General features: G+C 42.6%; 1 protein-coding gene across 3 annotated transcripts in view; it reads left to right on the top strand.

The window, feature by feature from the left end:
- Positions 1 to 17,780, top strand: part of CCSAP (centriole, cilia and spindle associated protein) — a 29,968-nt gene that overhangs the window by 2,272 nt on the left and 9,916 nt on the right. For 2 of the 3 annotated variants that reach the window (XM_065922325.1, XM_065922324.1), the window contains exon 3: positions 11,154 to 11,422. In XM_065922325.1, the coding sequence (XP_065778397.1) occupies positions 11,154 to 11,422 (269 nt within the window). Of the gene's footprint in view, positions 1 to 11,153; positions 11,423 to 12,645; positions 16,773 to 17,780 lie in introns of those variants that run through there. The other variant, XM_065922323.1, reaches the window with a different exon arrangement.

Raw genomic sequence — 17,780 nt, 5'->3', positions numbered from 1 at the left:
TCGTGTCTGACTCTGTGTGACCCCATAGACGGCAACTCACCAGGCTCCCCCATCCCTGGGATTCTCCAGGCAAGAACACGAGTGGGTTGCCATTTCCTTCTCCAATGCATGAAAGTGAAAAGTGAAAGTGAAGTCGCTCAGTTGTATCCAACTCTTAGTGACCCCACGGACTGCAGCCTAACAGGCTACTCTGTTCATGGGATTTTCCAGGCAAGAGTACTGGAGTGGGGTGCCATTGCCTTCTCCACCTGACCTTTGGTAGAAGTTTGAATAACAGAAGATGGGGAGGGTATGGGGCACTGAGCTACTAGCTCAATTATGAGATGCACTTTAATCAGACTGAATGAGCTTTTTCTCTCTCCTTGGTTCTTTCCCTTCATTGCTTATGAAAGAGCTGTCAGTTATTTCCAGGTGTATATAAATGCAGTTTTTAGACAGCATTGTAGTATGGAGTATGGGGCTTGTGTTTGTAAGAGTTCATGATTATTTTGGTTCCCTTAGAGACACTGAATCCTCCCAGGAGCTGGCTGAGGTAATTTCTTCTTTGCTAATATTTCTGGTTTAGGAATCTCGGAAGAAAAAGTGTTTCGTCTTTCACCACTCCCCATCCCAGAATCTTTTTGCTTTGCTCATGCCTATCACAGCCTCTGTTCATCCCTATGTCTGGCAGAATTGAAAGTCCTTGTGTTTAAGTGGACAGAATGATGAGCACTCTTTTGAGTTTCTCTGAAACATAAACGTTTAGTTCCTGTCTTTACTGAAGCCATATGTACACATAGAATTATATGGTTATGTATGGCTTAGTACGGAGATACATCAGCTCTCCTCCCCTATCCCAATTACCTATTCCCTAGGTGACCCCTTCCCAGTCCTCTGGTTTTTCCTTGGTGTGTACGTCTGCTTTTCCAACATGGCTTTTATTGAGACTGTTGATTTTTAATTGGATTTTTAGTACTATCTACTGGCTCTCATTCTTTCTGTGTGCGTGCTCAGTTGCTCAGTGTCCAACTGTTTGCAGCTCCATGGACCGTAACCCACCAAGCTTCTCAGTCCATGGGGTTTCCCAGGCAGGAATACTGGAGTGGGTTGCCATTTCCTCTTCCAAGAGATCTTCCTGACCCCGGGATCAAACCCACGTCTCCTGCACTGGCAGGTGCATTCGCTACCACTGAGCCACCTGGGAAGCCCTTCATTCCTTTCAGTGACCTCCTAAACCGTACACGTGGTGCATCCTCACCCTCTGGTGTAGTCATCAGAGAATTAGTTAGATTCAGTTAGGGCTGTGGACGAGGTTGCTTAGGGCGGCCCTGTATTGTTTGCTGTGACTCCCTTTTCTTTCTGTTGCAATGCCACCAACGCATCAGGATCACTGTCGCCCTCCCCATCTTAAGACATCCCTCTGGGGCCTCTGACCTACTTCCACCTGGCTTGCTCGCTGTTCTGGCAGCATGCTGCCTTGTTGCCTCTTGGGAGGGCTCTTGGCCGCCACCCCAGGGACACCTGCCCTCCCTCTGTAGGACCCTCTGTTGTGTGGCTCTCCCATCATCTTCTTGGCTGGTTTATCCTCTCCTGGCGGAGATTATCTTCTAGGACCTTCCTGAGAAAGGATGTGTGAGACGCTAAATTTTCTGAGATCTTGCATGTCAAAAGATTCTAGCCTCACAATTCAGCAAGTTTGTGAATAGGCATGAAATTCTAGGTTGGAAGCTTTTGTCTCTACAAAATCTAGAGGTGGTGCTGTCTGGTACTGGGACTTGTGAAGTAGCTGTTACACTCCCATGTTGTTCTCACTCATAATCCCTCATGGATAACGTGCTCCCTCCTCTGGAAGCTTCTAGGGTCTTCTCTTCGTCCTCTGTGTTCTGAAAATTTTCCTCTGTCTAGGCCTGTTTTCCTCTAATGTGCTTCATGAGTCCTTGCAGTCAAACTCCTATCTTGTAATTCTGGGAAGTTTTCTTGAATTGTTTTCTTATTACTATTTTTTTCTCTTCTCTTTTCTTTCTGAACTCCTTAGTTGGATGTTGGATATTCACAAACATATCTAATTTTCTACCCTGGCCTCCATTCCATCTGTCTTAACCTGTTGAATTGTTTTCTGGGTTTTCCTTCCTTCTCTCCTTCTCTTTAATCCTTTTTAAAAAAATAGTATTCTGTTCTTGATTTGTATGTATAGTATCCTCACTTGTCCTGCTGAGGACTAGGAATTTTTAGTTTTTGCATGTTTTTTTGGCACAGGTTTCCCCTCTCTCTCTCTGGATTTTTTTTTTTTTAATGTAATTTATAATCCTGTATTTCAAGTTAGCAGCTTTCCTCAAATGTCTAATGATTCTTGGCTTCTTGTTCTTATTTAAGAGATGGTACTAAAAAGCTGTTGGGAAGTCGCCTGTGTGTGGGGTGTGGGTGTGGGAATGCTTGTTCACTGTGAAGTGCCTTCTCTCTGTAGCCAACACGCTTTCAAGAGTGTCTAGAATGTCTCCAGTTCTTTTCTTCATATTTACATTTCTTTTTAAATTCAATTTTAGTTTTAAACCAGTTATGCATAATTTTTAAAAATACGCTTAAAATGAAAAAGTAATCCTGGTCCATTCACCATCCATGCCCCTTGCTCCCTGGAGTAACTCTTTACCTTTCTTTTCAGTGCTGTGGCCAACGATTTTCTCATTCAGACTAATGTTGGCTTTTTTATTTTGAAAATTGTATATTGACTTCCCATAATGGGAGATGATTTAGTTTAAGATCTTAGCTTGGCCATTCCTCAAACCCTCCCTTCCTCCCACCTAGATATACACAAGCACCTCTTTTGTCCCACAGTATTAACTATGTGACTATTTCATTTAAGTACTATTCTATATTTGCATGATCATGGCTCTGTAAATGTTATTTGCAGATGATCCATACAGTACATTTTGATTATATTTTCTTTGCTATTTATGTTTTTCCTAGAGGTAATTATTACTTTACTTTTATGTTTGCTTTTCTTTTTTCTTTTATAATTTAGCCTGAAATAGTCTAGTGGGATTGTAAAGCTTATTATATGCCAGGCACATTAGGTGTTCTATTTGTTGCATTATTTTCCTTGGGGAAATAATTTTGGGGAACCCTTGACTCTCTTGTTTTAATTTAGACTTTATGCTGTCCAGGTCTGACACTGCTGTCAAGCTGGGACTTCTCTTCATGTTTGCTGAGTATTCCTTTTGCTTACCTCCTTTATCTGATCCCTGTTCTAGAAGCCTCCAATCTCCCTTCCTTTTGGTGGAGCACATCCTCTCCAAGTCCTGAGAAATGTTGAAAGGAAAGTAAAAATTTTATCACCTTGAACTCTAAAAATGCCTTTATCCAAGGCTGGATTGCCATTTGGGCAAGATAGAGCCTTCCTAGGTTAGACATTTCAGTATTTGAAGGTATTATATTGAATCCTAGGTTTTGGTCTTATTGTTGAGAAGTACCACAATGTCATTCTGACACTTGTTTTGTATATGTGACCTTTTTCTTTTTTCAAGTTTTAGGACAGTCCCTTTATCCTAGGTATTTAAAAATACTGTGTGTTATTTTTCATTCATTGGACTGATAACTTGGTGGGACTTTTTATTTAGTTTTTTAAAAAAACTTATTTTAGGCCACACCTCATGGTATGTGGGATATAGTTTCCCGACCAGGGATTGAACCCATACTCCCTGCATTGGGAGTGCAGAGTTAACCACTGGACTTTCAGCGGAATCCCGTGGTGAGCCTTTTAAATCTAGAAACACTTCTTTCAGTTCAGTGATATTTTCTAGTACTGTTTAAAATAATTTCTGTTCTGGGGACTTCCTTTGCGGTTCAGTGGTTATGACTCAATACTGCCATTGCAAGGAGTATGGGTTTGATCCCTGGTCAGGGAATTAATCCCACATGCCATGCAGAGAGGCCAAAAAAGACTTAAACTTTTTTTTTTTTTAACTTTAAAAAATTTTCTATTCATTTTTTTCTTGATAGTTAGTTTTAGCTGGTTTGTATGCCTCCTGGAGCAAACCTCTAATATTTTTATTTAATTTTTTTTTTTAAATTGGAACTTTGGTTTTGTTTTGAGAATGCTTCAATTTTATCTTCTAAATTTTCTGTTGAAATTTTAAATTCTACCATTCTGGTTTTTAATTTCAAAGAGATTGCTTTTTTGTCCCAAATGTTCTTTTAAAAATTAACAAAAAATAGCATCCTTTTCTCTAACTCCACTCTCCAGCTCCCCCCCTGTCCCCCACCCTCCCCAAGCCATAAATATCCTTTGAGAGATCTCTTATATTCCAAGCCTAGTTTTTTCCTCTATATTTTGGTCTCTTTCTTATTAAAGGAGGTACTCGAATGCTTGCTCTTAGCCTGTCTGCTTCTTTAAGAGGGAAGCTTGAAGGGCTTTCTGGGAGCTGTGCGTGGAGGAGCTTGTGACTATGATATAGGGGGACTCTGCTGCTTTTCCGGGGGCTGCCCGCCTGTTTGTGTCAGCCTGCCAGACCCTGCTCCTCCGTCCTCCTGCCGGGGGGCCAAACCTGCCCATCAGCATCCTGGGAACAGAGCTGGGGGAGAGGAGGAAGGACCCCGTTCTTTACCTCATCCTGTTTTTTCATCCTGTCCCCCTCCCTTCTCCTGTGCCTGCTGCCCTCTGGTCCTCCTCCTTTAGGGACCTGGGCTGGGGGTGGGGGGCAGCCACCAGCCTTGAGGACCACAGGAAGGACTGTTGAGGGAGTATCCATTACTGCATGACAGGCTTACCCTGGAAACTAGTACTTCAGGTTCCAGGTCTCACCTGTGAGCTCATGGTTTCTGTGAATTAGAATTTGGCCAGAGCACAGGGCGTGGCATGTCTCTGCTGCATGCTGACTGCAGCTGTCTGCTAGACACTTGCAGGCGACCTCTTCGTGTGCCTGGCCCTCCTCATCTCTTTCAGGCCAGCCTCCAATGGTGAGCACTCCTGAGAGATAGCTGGGCAGCTGCTGTATTGCCCATCACGGCTTATTTCCAGGAGCCATGGGGCACCTCTTTCACTCCATTCTCTGCTCACAAAAATCTGCCCAGGTTCACAGGCATGCAGCGTGGACCCTGGTTCTCAGCCGAGGCGCGTACTTGTTAAGCTGTCATTGGAGCACATGGCCTGGGGCGCTGACTGAGGCTGGGCCTCGCCTTCTGGGAAGCCTGGTGCCTCAGTGCCGGTTACTGCACGGCGCCACTGTGTCCCGTGGGCCCTTCTCCTGCAGGGAGTTTGCATCATCCTGCTGAGTCCCATGAGTCTTTCCTCTCTCCTCATCACTTTGCACCTTCCAGAATCTGTCTGGTGTCATCGCCTGCTTGCTCGTTGTCCTTTCCCTCTGCTCCTTGGCCTTTCTTCCTTCACTGTAGTGGGGTTTGAAGAGGAAAGGACTACGATCACGGGTCACCAGTGCACATTTAACCTGACGGCCTCACTCGCTCTATTTTTACTTATTTTTATTTTTTACCCTCTTTTTTTGTTAGACTTGCTAGAGGTTTGTGAATTCTGTTAATTTTTGTTCCAAGCTAACCCTTTGCCATGTCCATTTTGTTTATTATGTGTTTATTAGTTCATGATTTTTTTCCCCTTCGTTTCATTTTTTAGTGCTTATTTTTATAAATTTTTTAATATTTTTTTATTTTTAAATGTATTTTTGGCTGTGCTGGGGTCTTTTTTGCTGCATGGGCTTTTCTCTAGTTGCGGAGTGGGGCTGTTCTTCATTGCCGTATGCAGGCTTCTCCTTGCAGTGGCTTCTCTGGCGGAGCGCAGGCTCGAGGGCGTGAAGGCTTAGTCCCGCATGGGCTCTGCAGGGCGGTGCCCAGACTCCAGAGCACAGGCTCAGCAGCTTGGTGCACGGGCTTCGTTCCTCTGTTGCGCGTGGGAGCTTCCTGGACTGGGATTAAATCCATGTCTCCTGCACTGGCAGGCGGATTCTTCACCACTGAGCCACCAGGGAAGCCCTTTTTATAACATTTTAAGATGGATTGCTTATCATTAATTTTTTTTTTCTTCCCTTGCCTGTTTTTCTTTCTGATATATTGATATAAGGCTCTAGATTTACTTCTGATTACTGCTTTAGCCGCATCATACTTATTGAAAATTTTAGAAATATTTCTAATAAGAATGGGTTGATGCTCTCTATTGCCATTACTTTTTTATTTTTAAAAACTGTGGTAAACACACTACACAAATTATCATTTTAACAATTTTTAAGTGTATAGCTCAATGACATGGACAACATTGACATTTTTGTGAAATCATGATTTGTTTTTGACAAATGCATTATTTAGAAATTTTTTAAGGAAAGGGATATATTAGGAGTATGGGATTACAGATTAAAACTACCATGTATAAAACAGATAAGCAACAAGGATTTACTGTATAGCACAAGGAACTATATTGAATATCTGATAATAACCTATAGTAGAAAGTAACCTAAAAGAATATATTTATATAACGGAATCACTTGGCTGTAACCTAAAACTAATACCATATTGTGGTTCAATTTAAGAAAAAAAGAGAAATGTTAATTTTATAACTGGAGATTTTATTTATTTATTTATTGGCCATGCCACGAGACTTAGGATCTTAGTTCTCTAACCAGGGATTGAACTCTGACCCTCAGTGGTGAAAGCATGGAGTTCTGACTACTGGACCACCAGGGGATTCTCCTATAGCTGGAGATTGTAAAAGATATTTTTGCTGTTGTATCTAGCTTAACTAGGGCTTCCCTGGTGGCTCAGCGGTAAAGAATCCATCTGTAAGCAGGAGACGGGGATTCGATTCCTGGGTTGGGAAGATCCGCTGGAGGAGGGCATGGCAACCCATTCCAGTATTCTTGCGTGGAGAATCCTGTGGACAGAGGAGCCTGGCGGACTATATAGTCCATAGGGTCGCAAAGAGTTGGACACGACTCAAGTGACTGAGGATGAGCATGATCCAGCTTAATTGCACACGAGTCAGAGACTACATACTGTATGATTCCAGTTTTGTGACTTTATTAAGATTTTCTTTATAGCTTTGGCTAGGTAAATTCTTGTAAATGTTCTGCATGTGCTTGATAAGATTGTATATTCTGTGGTTTTGGTGCAGTATTCTGTATGTACCCATTGGGTCAGATGCATTAATTTTGTTCAAATAGTTTAAAAAAACCAGTCTGTTCAAGTCAAACTTCCTGTAATGATGGGCAGTTTCTTTGTCTGGACTGTGAAACATGCTAACCACAAGCCACATGTTTGAGCACTTGAACTCTGGTATAACTGAGGGAGTGAAAGTTTGTTTCCAGCTAATTTTGATTAATGTAAAATTATATGTAAGTCACCTCTGCGTCATGGCTTTTGTAATGAACAGCATAGTCCTAAATCAAGGCTGAGTTGATTTTTGTCAGTTACTGAGAAAGGTGCTATTAGAATCTTCCACAGTAACTGGTGATGACACTGTTTTTATTTGCCTGGAAATGACTTTATTTAAAACTTTGAATGGGATTTTGAAATGTATATACACTTATCTTGTACCAGGCACTGTTTCAAGAGTTTTTTAAGTATTAATTTTATAGTGATAAGTTCTCTCTCTTCTGTGTTTTCCATCTTTTTTCTCCTGCTACAGATATTTTTGAGCTTGTGTTCCTTCTTTAAATACATGTTAGTTTTATGGCCTGTCAGTGATAACCCCATTTTCCCAAGTCTCTTGCTCCTGCTGGACTTCCTTACTGTCTTGTCTCCTGTGTGACTGGTCATTATCCCCAGGACACTGCCTGTTGTGTTTAGAAAATTATCTGTAGGAATAATCTGAGACCCAGGCTCCCTAGAGAGGATTTTAGTTTCTTGTGTTGGGTTCTGGTGGGTACTACTGTTTTTAATGTCAGACCTTTCAGTGATCCATGGTGAGGAGATCATTGGGGTCTCCCTGATCTGCAACCTGCTGTGACCTGGTTCTCCCCATCCCCTATGCTCCTCTCTGTCATGTGAGACAGCCTGACTGCCCAGAGCCAAGTCTCATTTAAAAAACTTGTGTAGATATTTTATCTTATGTTGCTTTATTTTATTTAATTGTGATACAGTACACCTAACATAAAACTTAACCATCTTTTTATTGAGGTATATTTGATTTATATGCTTCAGGTGTACAACATGAAAGTCAAAAGTTGCTCAGGCATGTCCGACTCTTTGCAACCCCATAGACTATACATGGAATTTTCCAGACCAGAATACTGGAGTGGGTAGCCTTCCCTTCTCCAGGGGTCTTCCCAACCCAGGGATCAAACCCAGATCTCCTGCATTGCAGGTGGATTCTTTACCAGCTGAGCCACCAGGAAAACCCAAGTATACTGGAGTGGGTAGCTTATCCCTTCTCTAGTGGATCTTCCCCACCCAGGAATTGAACCGGGGCCTCTTGCATTGCAGGCGGATTCTTTACCAGCTGAGCTCTCCGGGAAGCCCTAGTGTACCACATGGTGACTGACAGTTTCCGTCTAGAGTTAGAGTACTGGCTGTGTCCCCTGCGCCCTGCAGTGCGCCCTTGTAGCTATTTGTGTTCGCATAGTCGTTTGTGTCTCCTAAACCCTAGAATGCCCAGTCTTGTTTTGTCCTCATTCTCCTGCCCTCTCTGTAAAATTTGGCTCTGTTAATTGCTCTGTGCTTTTCTGAACATCCTTCTCCAGCTTCTCTCCTGGAAGCTTCTGGACTTGGCTGGCTGTTCTTTCCCTGGCTCCCTCTGTGACTCTCCTCATCCCTTCTACTGGCTCAGTAGGCGCTGGTGTCCCAGGGGGCCAACCTCTGCTCCCCTTCCCCTGACTCTGCATTCCTTTTGGGGGATCTGCTCTGCATCTGAGCCTCAGCCCCCACCTGCCCGCTTATGACTATCTTATTCCACATTCTCTTCTGGGCCCCTGATTAAGGGTCCTGCTGTGGCCTGCTTGGTGGCCCCAGGGGTGTCTCATACCTGAGTCGTCAAATACCCTTTCCCCATCTTTGATGGCCTTCTGGAGGATAGTGTGACCATCCACTCCCAATCCCTGTAGGGGCCCAGGATTCCTCTTTGCCTCCCAGCCTCACCCACTCAGCTGCCCATTCAGCCCTCTGTGGCTGGGCTCTCTGGAGAGGTCGGGGTACCACCTCCCAGTTCACAGGTGCCCAGGTGAGTCTGAGCACCAGCCAGGGGTGGTGGGCACTATCTGGGCCTTTTCTCCCTGTTCTGCCCCTGCCAGCATTGTGGGTTACCCACTACCCTGGACTCTCCATCCTTTCTGCCCCCACTTCTTTGGGGCATGTTTGTTGCTAGATGCCTCATTCCTGAAATGCAGATAGGACCATAGCATTTTTCAGCCTAAAATCCTTCAGTGATTCTTCTTCATTTTTAGGAAAAATAAAACTCCTGTGTTTGGCATAGAAGGTCTTCATCTCCCCGCTGCTACCCACTCATGCCTTCATCCATAGACTATGTACCTGTCATTTTTAATTATTCTTTCTTCTCTTCGTGTCTTTGTAGAAGCCAGTTCCCCACTTGCTGGAATTCTTCCCTAATCTCTCCTTGGTTGGCTTTAGCTTGTCCCGAGAACCAAATTGTTACCATCTCCTGTGGACATGCTCCCTGGAAGGTCTGAGTTAGACATATGGGGGCTGGGAGAGGAAGAGAAGGAAATGAATCCCTGAAGATGAGTGGAGTTGTTTCCCCCTCTCTCAGTGTTTAACTACGCCAGGCTTCGACCCCCTTCTACCTCCCATTGTCTTGGTCCTGATGGGCTCTTTCCCTTCTTCCTAGATCCAGGGGAGGAAAGAGGATGAGGTGTGGACACATCACTCAGAAGAGTGTTTGAGTGCTGGGGGAACTTGGATTCTCAGAATTTAGTGTAAGACTGGCATCTCATGTGTCCCCAGATAGCCTGAGTGCTGGGTTTACAGATATGGTGCACAGCAGTGTGAAGCGCTGAACCCCAGGGCTGGACGCATGCTGTCTATTTAAAATGCTTAGTAATAAAGGAAATGATATGGTAGATAAAGGTCATTGCTGAAGACAGAAATGCAGGTGATGCGTCAGGGTTCACACATGTGCACTGTGTCTGGATTACATGGATGTCATCAGGGAAGGGTCCACTATGAGTGAGGGACATGAGTGTGTCCTGAAAACGATGGGGTTTGGTTTCACAGGTTCCTAGGAACCTGTAAAGTCACCACCTAGAGCCAAATTCTGGAGCCTCGCAAGCAAGAGGGTCTGTAAGGTGGTGCCCTGGAGGCACGAGGGGCTCTTACTCAGAGATAGACGTAGGCTTGCTAGGCTTCACACGAGGAATACAACCTGTGTAAGATCACGTAAGATTATAAGGTCATATAGGATTACACAGATGGCTATAGAAGTAATGACTGGACAGTCATAAAGGGTAATTAGGGGAAATGGCTATGTTCTCGAGTGTGTCCTGAATATCTGAGTATACCTCAGGTGGGCAGTCCGTTCCCCACCAGAGTTTTACCAGCCTTGCTGACAGATTTAGGACTGTGTAGGCCAGGGGCCCTGGTTCATGTTATCAGGAAAAAGAGCCCTCTTCCCAGCTCTCCCCCTGGTTGCACCCAGCTGTACATGGAGGTGAGGAGCTATGGAAACCGCTCCTTATTGTGATGGAGGGCTTTTCATGTTAAGGTCACCAGCCAACTCTTATAGGGAGCTCGGGAGAGCTGAAAGGAGCATTTTCCACAGTCATGGAGCATCACAAAGCAGTACCATCCCCAAACTCCAGTTGAGTAACTTAAAAACTAACCTTTTGCAGCTGATGAATGGTTGTCACAAATCCAGATCTGTCCCTGAAGCAAGATGGTAAAATGACTGGATTTATCATGGGGAAAGCCAGTAGGCCCTGGTGTTTTCTAGCTTTTTAGCTTTTAGTATTCAATTGAGACTCATAACCTCAAAATGCCAATGATGGTTGTTATTTTGAATAGGCTTGGTTTAATCTTGGTGTATTGATTGTTGATTTTAAAATGGGATAGACTAACTTATTTCTGTCCATCCATTTTAAGTGAAACTTGTAGAATTGAGCTGTAAGTAAAAAAGTTACTGACTTAACTAGGCATTATGAATTTTCCATCCCAAATATTTAAATTATGTGTAATTATATGTAAACCTGAATTTAAAGCATCCATCCTGTTTTATCTTTTTTAAAAAGCACTGCCAGTGAAAGATGTAAAAGAGAAAGCTGAACGACAGATCAGGATGAGAGACCCTGAAAAATCAGTCAGCAGTCCTGACCCTCAGCAGCCACCAAGTGCCTTAGCTGCCCGAGGAAGCAGGAGAGCCATCAAGAGTCCTCAGAGGTCATCCACTAAGATAAAAGAACAGAAGCACCCGTTTGCCCTCTATGGGTGGGGAGAGAAACAGACGGACACAGGAAGCCAGAAAACTCACAACGTCTGCGCTTCTGCCCCCGTGCGGGAGGTAGGTGCCGGTGAACGGGCTTCTCTGCTTTCCCCTTGGGGGTGGGGTTGGCCTGGCTGGCACTGGCTATCATACTGTGGTTGCTGTGATGTTCTGGGACATGGTAGGTCTCAGGTGGGCCAAGGAAAGCCCGGGACTGGGCATCTGATTGCAAACAGGATGCAGGATGTTAGCTACCTAGAGACTGGGGTTTTGCTGGGAGTAAACTGGTAGCTGGAAGGTTTTACTGACACCGAGCCGGGTGGAGAAGGGGCAGGACGCGGGGCTCTCAAGTTCCTGGGGCCTAGGAGGTACAGTCGAGGGGCGTAGCCAGGGCTGGCAGCTGCCCGTCTAGATTTGCGTCTGGTCTCCTGAGAGGCTCCTGCTCTGTTGGACTTGATAACTGGCATCTCGCACCTCAGCCCCTTTCTTGCTATCTATCAGATCGCATCTGCTGTGGTTCTGCACATCTATCTAGACTCCTGTTTTCTCTTTGGATTAAATTAAGAGTGATTGCATGTCCCCTGCTCATCCCTCCCCCAAGGTTTAGTCAAAGAGCTGACAAGGGCCCCTCACCTGTGGGGTCACAGAACAATGACTGTGTTAGCGCCAACGGCATCCACCAGCCCAAAGCAAAGAAGGCCTGAAGAGAAGCAGAGATGCAGGCTGTTTGAACTCTCATTAAGTGCCACGGTCCAAGTCTTACTGAACAGACTTCTCAACTCTAGCAGATGGTGGTCTTTGGAGTGATATTTGAGATAACAGAGTTATCTCAAATAACTCTGTTTGAGGACAACAGAGTTGTCCTCTGGCAATCCCGTGGAGTTAAGTTGAATGAGGTTCATTAAACATCTTAGGTGGTAAAATCTTGAAATTTGATAGTATTTTACTGTAAAATATATAAGTTCCTTCAATGGAATACTTATTCTTGCTTAATGCTAAGGAGTTCCAATCCTTTTCCAGAGCCAGTTTCTCAAGGCATGTGTAGATTAGTTGCTTACCATTTAAACTGAAATTCAGTCTGGTGGACATTTTCTGTTGCCGAGTTTCTTTACTTCTGACAATGGGTAAGAGAGAACCCAGGGGAATGGCTCTTCTGGAGAAACTTTTATTCACAGAAGTCCTGAATATGGTGAGGCTGACTTGCCTCTGCCCTGATCCAGGTGACCTGGAGGAAGCTTCATTGTGAATACTCTGGAAAATTAGTGCCAAAGCCACTGTTCATTCATTCTGACTCCCCTTAGATCCATGAATCGGCACTGCGAGCCAAGAGCAGAAGGCAGGTGGAGAAGAGGCGGCTGGCGGCTCAGAGGCAGCGGGCTCACTCTGCTGATGTGGAGAAAAATAGGCGGGTCAAGCCTGCCTCCTCAGAGAACCCATGGATGACAGAGTATATGAGATGCTACTCTGCCAGAGCTTGAGGGAAGGAACAGTTGCTTGGACAACCTCTTTTTAAAAGTGTAAATGAAAGAAAAGAACAAAACAAAAACTACCAAAAGAAACTGGACACAGGTTTAAGAAACCAACTGATTATGCAAAGTTTTTCTTGGGGAATGTCCAAAAGATTGTCTCTTTTGATGAATCCTTGTCACCTGCCTCAGGAGTAGGGTGACAACTGAAGCCATAGACATTCAGTTATTTATGAGGAGAATTCCCTAAATCTTTGATATTCTTCTAAGGGTTTTGTTTTAAAGCATCTTAATCTTTTAAGATACTGACACCACATGCCTTTAAATGGCTGACAGATGCTTAACTTCAGTTTCTAGGTTCAGGTTAGGTGAAGCCTGTTTTCCTCCTGTTCTGAACAGCTCCTCAGATTCCAGAGCTGGCAAGCTTACGCCAGCTTGCCACAGAAGATTCCTTTTCCTGATGTGTAGTTTGCTTTGGGAAAGAACATCAAGTTAAAACTGAATTTCAACACTACTCTTGATACCATGTATAGTGAAAGCATTGTAGAACATTGGTAGTTCCTAAACAATTAAATGTTTTTTTTTGTGTTTCAGTTCAAGCACCACTTCATGTGGACTGTGATATTTAAGAACTATCTGGACTGGGTGAGGGTCATCCTTTCTCTTTAGATTGTCATCTAGGCACTTATTAATAGTTTAGTTGAAGTGCATTCCAAATGAAATGTTTAGAAGTAGTACTGAAGTTTCTTTTGAGTCAAAGACTGTCACTTTTTATTGACATTTTTTAAGGACACTTAATGGGGTACCAGTCACTTGCTGCAATCTGGCCTTTTGGCACTCACCCACTGTGGAGTTTTGCCTCTGCTAGAAGAGTTTAGCAATGATACTTAGAATTTAAAATCTAAAATTTCACTTAGTAAGTTGACATTGTCTTACTTATTGGGGATGGGAGACAGATTTTAAGCTACCTATTAGAGATGTGGATCACCCCTACTTTTCTCCTCCATGGAACTTACCAATAACAAAACCTTGATGATGTACATTGTTCAGACTTTTGGTTGAAATACATTCCTCATAGGTTCCTAGCTGGTAGGTTTTGTGTAGACGCCAATGTGAGGGGATGATGCTCTGTGTATGGGCATAGATGTGAGCATTTCAATGAAGTGTTTCCTTCTCTCCAGGACATTTGCTTCTGGGGTAGAAAGTGGTTTTGAGAAACATTTTTTCCATTTAGCAGAGGTAGGAATCTACAGTAAGGATGAATGCTAAATTCCTGATAAGAGAAAAAAGTACTTTGCCAGCTTACCATGTAGAGATGTATGAATGAAAATTTGGTGTTTGATGTGCATTTGAGCATTTCCTTGATATTTTTACTCTGGGTCTTTGAAGTATTATGGTTGATTTCTACAAAGATGTTTCATTCCATATAAAATCTTCACACAGTATCATCTTACATAATCATATTAAGCTTTGCAAATTTCATATTGAAGAATCATGAGCTTTTTAAAAAAACTTAAAATATGTGTGTTATTTTGAGGTGAATATATAGAGTTCTCCTAGTCACTACAATGTATGTTTAGTAAGAGAAAGGTCTGTGTGTTGTCCAAAATGTCCTTGCTAGGGATTCTGGTGAATCTTGCTGTTATTATAGTCCTTAAACACTGCAGGTACCTAAAGATGAAATTTCTGTGGTAATGTGGTGGTGGAAACTGTTCCTTTAAAACCTCCTGCATGTATAGTTTCAACTACCAGCTCCAGTGTTCTGTTCCCATTGTAGCTGACAGTCTTAGGAAGTGGGGAGTAGCTCAGGTCCATGCTGATGGACTGCCTTAGAAACCCAATCCCTCAAGGTCCTGAGCAAGCCAGACTCTCTCCTTTAAAACACAGACTTGTATTTAATATGCTTAATTACTACTGCAAACTCCACATGCAGATCTGGAAGAACCTAGAAGGTGATATTGGCCAGTATTTTCCCCCTTTTAAGTAGAGGACCAATGAACAAGATTTTTTTAAGTGTTTTTAATGTGCGTGAACAATGAATGAGTCAATATGAAGTGACTAGGAGTCCCCTTACTGTGTCCAAGTCATTAGTTGGTTAGGGTTTCATTTTGTTCTTTCTCTTTAGGGGTAAAGATGACCTTTTGAACCTACAAAATTTTTAAGTTGTAATGACTTGATGGCCTACTTTTTCCTTCTCACTAATGTCATTGTGATCATGTTCTTATTCCTTGAGACAACTTATGAAACAGTGAGGTAATTTAAAATTGCCTTTCATGTTGAAAAGTTTGAAACTGAGAATCCACTGATATTTAAAATATAGATGAAAATAACTGCTGCATAAGAGTCTCTTTTTAAAATTTTACTTTTTAAGTTCTTAATTAAAACAACTTGTTGTAACATATTTCCTGTGTTTACTAAAAGCAATAATAGAATATTAAGTAACACCAGAATACTTCTGCTGGGCTGAGGTGAATGAGACTAGGAATCTGTCCTTTTTCTTCCTTTTAAAACCTAAAAGACTGCTCTATTTATGAGGTGTCAAAATGCTTGTACTCGCCCACTGCCAGAAAATTCCCAAGTACCTATATACATTTCTTTTAAAGTCTACTAAAAGTAAAATAGGGTATAGTTTATCTGAATTGCTTGTAATGTAGTAAGCACACATTTGTGGTGCTTTTTATGAAATAGCTTTGTCATTGATTCATTAGATGTAGATTACTAGTAATTTGAAAGCTTTGAACACTTTGATGAGCAAGTACTAACATTTCCGCTAATAAAGTTTATGTCCAGCATAGCCTCAGCACCCAAAAGCCCCCTTTCTCTTGTGCATTTTAGCTGTCTGAGTTTGCATGACCCAGCTAAAATGCACAACACAAAGGTGGCTTTTGAGTGCTGAGGCTGTGCTGAACATAAACTTTATCAGCGGAAATGTTAGTACTTGCTCATCAAAGTGTTCAAATGTATTACTGGCAAAGAGGAAGAGGGGCCAAGCATATGTTAGAAGTGAAAACAACTGTCTTGTTGACTGCTTCAGTGAAAAATAGCTTAGTGGGCAGTTTTACATTTCACTGGACTAGTTAAAAAATGGTGCTAATATTTATACAGTCTGATTCTGTAGTTGGTTTGGGATCAAACTGCCAAAGCCTGACTCATGGGTCCTTACCATAGTCTTGTGATCAGTTAAATAGTATTTAAAAAGTGATCCGAAAAGTGTGACCATGTATAATATTTGAAATGGATTTTGTGCAATAGGCTGAATAGGGAGCTGTCCACTTAGTACCAAATTCTGTGAGAGGAGCCATGTCCAGGGCTGAGGCCCAGGCTTCCTCCCAGCCTGGAAAGCCGCTCCTTTATTATTCATTTCCATTTTGAAAGTCAGGACACCTGCGTGATACACTAGAGGGCTCTTTTTGGATTTCTTTATAATTAGCAGAACTGTTTTTAAGAGCTGTCCCCCTGTGCTGTGTATGTATTTTGAGCACTGCACTCACTTTAACATTCTGAAGGTACTAAGGCTGGGCACCCACAGTCACAGCACTCAGGCGGTGTTTTCTAAGAACTGTATGTTGCTTTAAGCTTGTACTTAATATTGCAGTTACTTGGAAAAATGTGAATAAAGTTCATTAATACTACAGACTAAGCTTCTGTTTTGTGGGCAGTAATTCTGATTAGTACATTAATGGCTGAAGGGAATTCAATGATTATATTGACTCCTAAATGTATTTTTCATTAGATAAATATTTAGTAAGGTGTATTATATCCAGGAAAAGATACTTTCAGTGTATACAATTTGAATTAAACTCCACATTTTCCCCAGTCTTTCCCTCATACCTTATTGCTTTAAAAATTACAAAAGGATAGGGCATGGACAAAAGTAACTTAGAGATTTGTTGTTTAGTTGCATTCAACTCTTTGTGAATCCATGCACTATAGCCCACCAGGCTCCTCTGTCCATATGATTTCCCAAGCAAGAATACTGGAGTGGGTTTCCATTTCCTTCTCTAGGGACCTTCCTGACCCAGGGATCAAACCCAAATCTCCTACACTGGCAGCAGATTCTGCTGAGCCACCAGAGAAGCCCTAACTCAAAGAGAAGTATAGAGTAAAAAGTCAAAGTTCCTTTCAACACCACCCTCTCACCAATATTCTACGTCCCTTCTTAGAGGAAACCAGACCTTTTTTCCAGGCACTTGGAGGTACATATACACTGTTTTTTTTTTCACAAATATGGAATAATGCTATACATATTCTGTAACTCCCCAGCTTTCCCTCACCTGCTCTCCTTGTTCACACTGTCCCCTGATCCTAATTAGCCAGCCGAGCACCTTTGAGAGTGGGCCGCCGGGCAGACCCCCCACCTCGGGTCTCAGATGGACCACAAAATTCTGTACGTGTGAAGCAGGTCCAAAGAGCACTGCAAAAGCTTTGAAGGCTGAACTGGCACTGGAAGAAGCACCCCAGGACTTGGGGCCTGAGCCTAAACAGATTGATTACTTGATAAAACAAAAATGCCAGCATACTCCATAGGACTTGGTTGTTTCATCATGTAATACTCAAAATCCCTATGAGGCACTCCAAATTACTCAGCATATGAAACCATGAAAACGGCTGTCATGGAAAAAGGCAGTCAGTAGCTGCCATCATAGACTTGAAGGAAGCTGTTATTGAAAAGTTCAAATGAACAATCACACTCTTGAAATAAGTATTAAAATAGAAATTATCAATAGAGAAATAGATAATAGAAACACCATGTCACAATATTAGAACTGAAAAATGCTCCAACTGAAATTTAAAAAATCTTGCTGGATAGATCCAGTAACAGGTTGAAGATGACAAAGATAAGAAATCAATACAATTCATCCAATCTGAACAACAGAAAAGGGCTGAAGAAAAGTTTCCAGGTTGGGTTATAGGAATCATAGAAAGATAAGAGAAAGAGTGTAGTGCTTTAAAATCATCTGCAGAAATGA

Source organism: Muntiacus reevesi, chromosome 2, assembly GCF_963930625.1.
Source record: "Muntiacus reevesi chromosome 2, mMunRee1.1, whole genome shotgun sequence".
Classification (NCBI taxonomy): Eukaryota; Metazoa; Chordata; class Mammalia; order Artiodactyla; family Cervidae; genus Muntiacus; species Muntiacus reevesi.
This window is presented reverse-complemented; position numbering and strand designations above follow the sequence as displayed.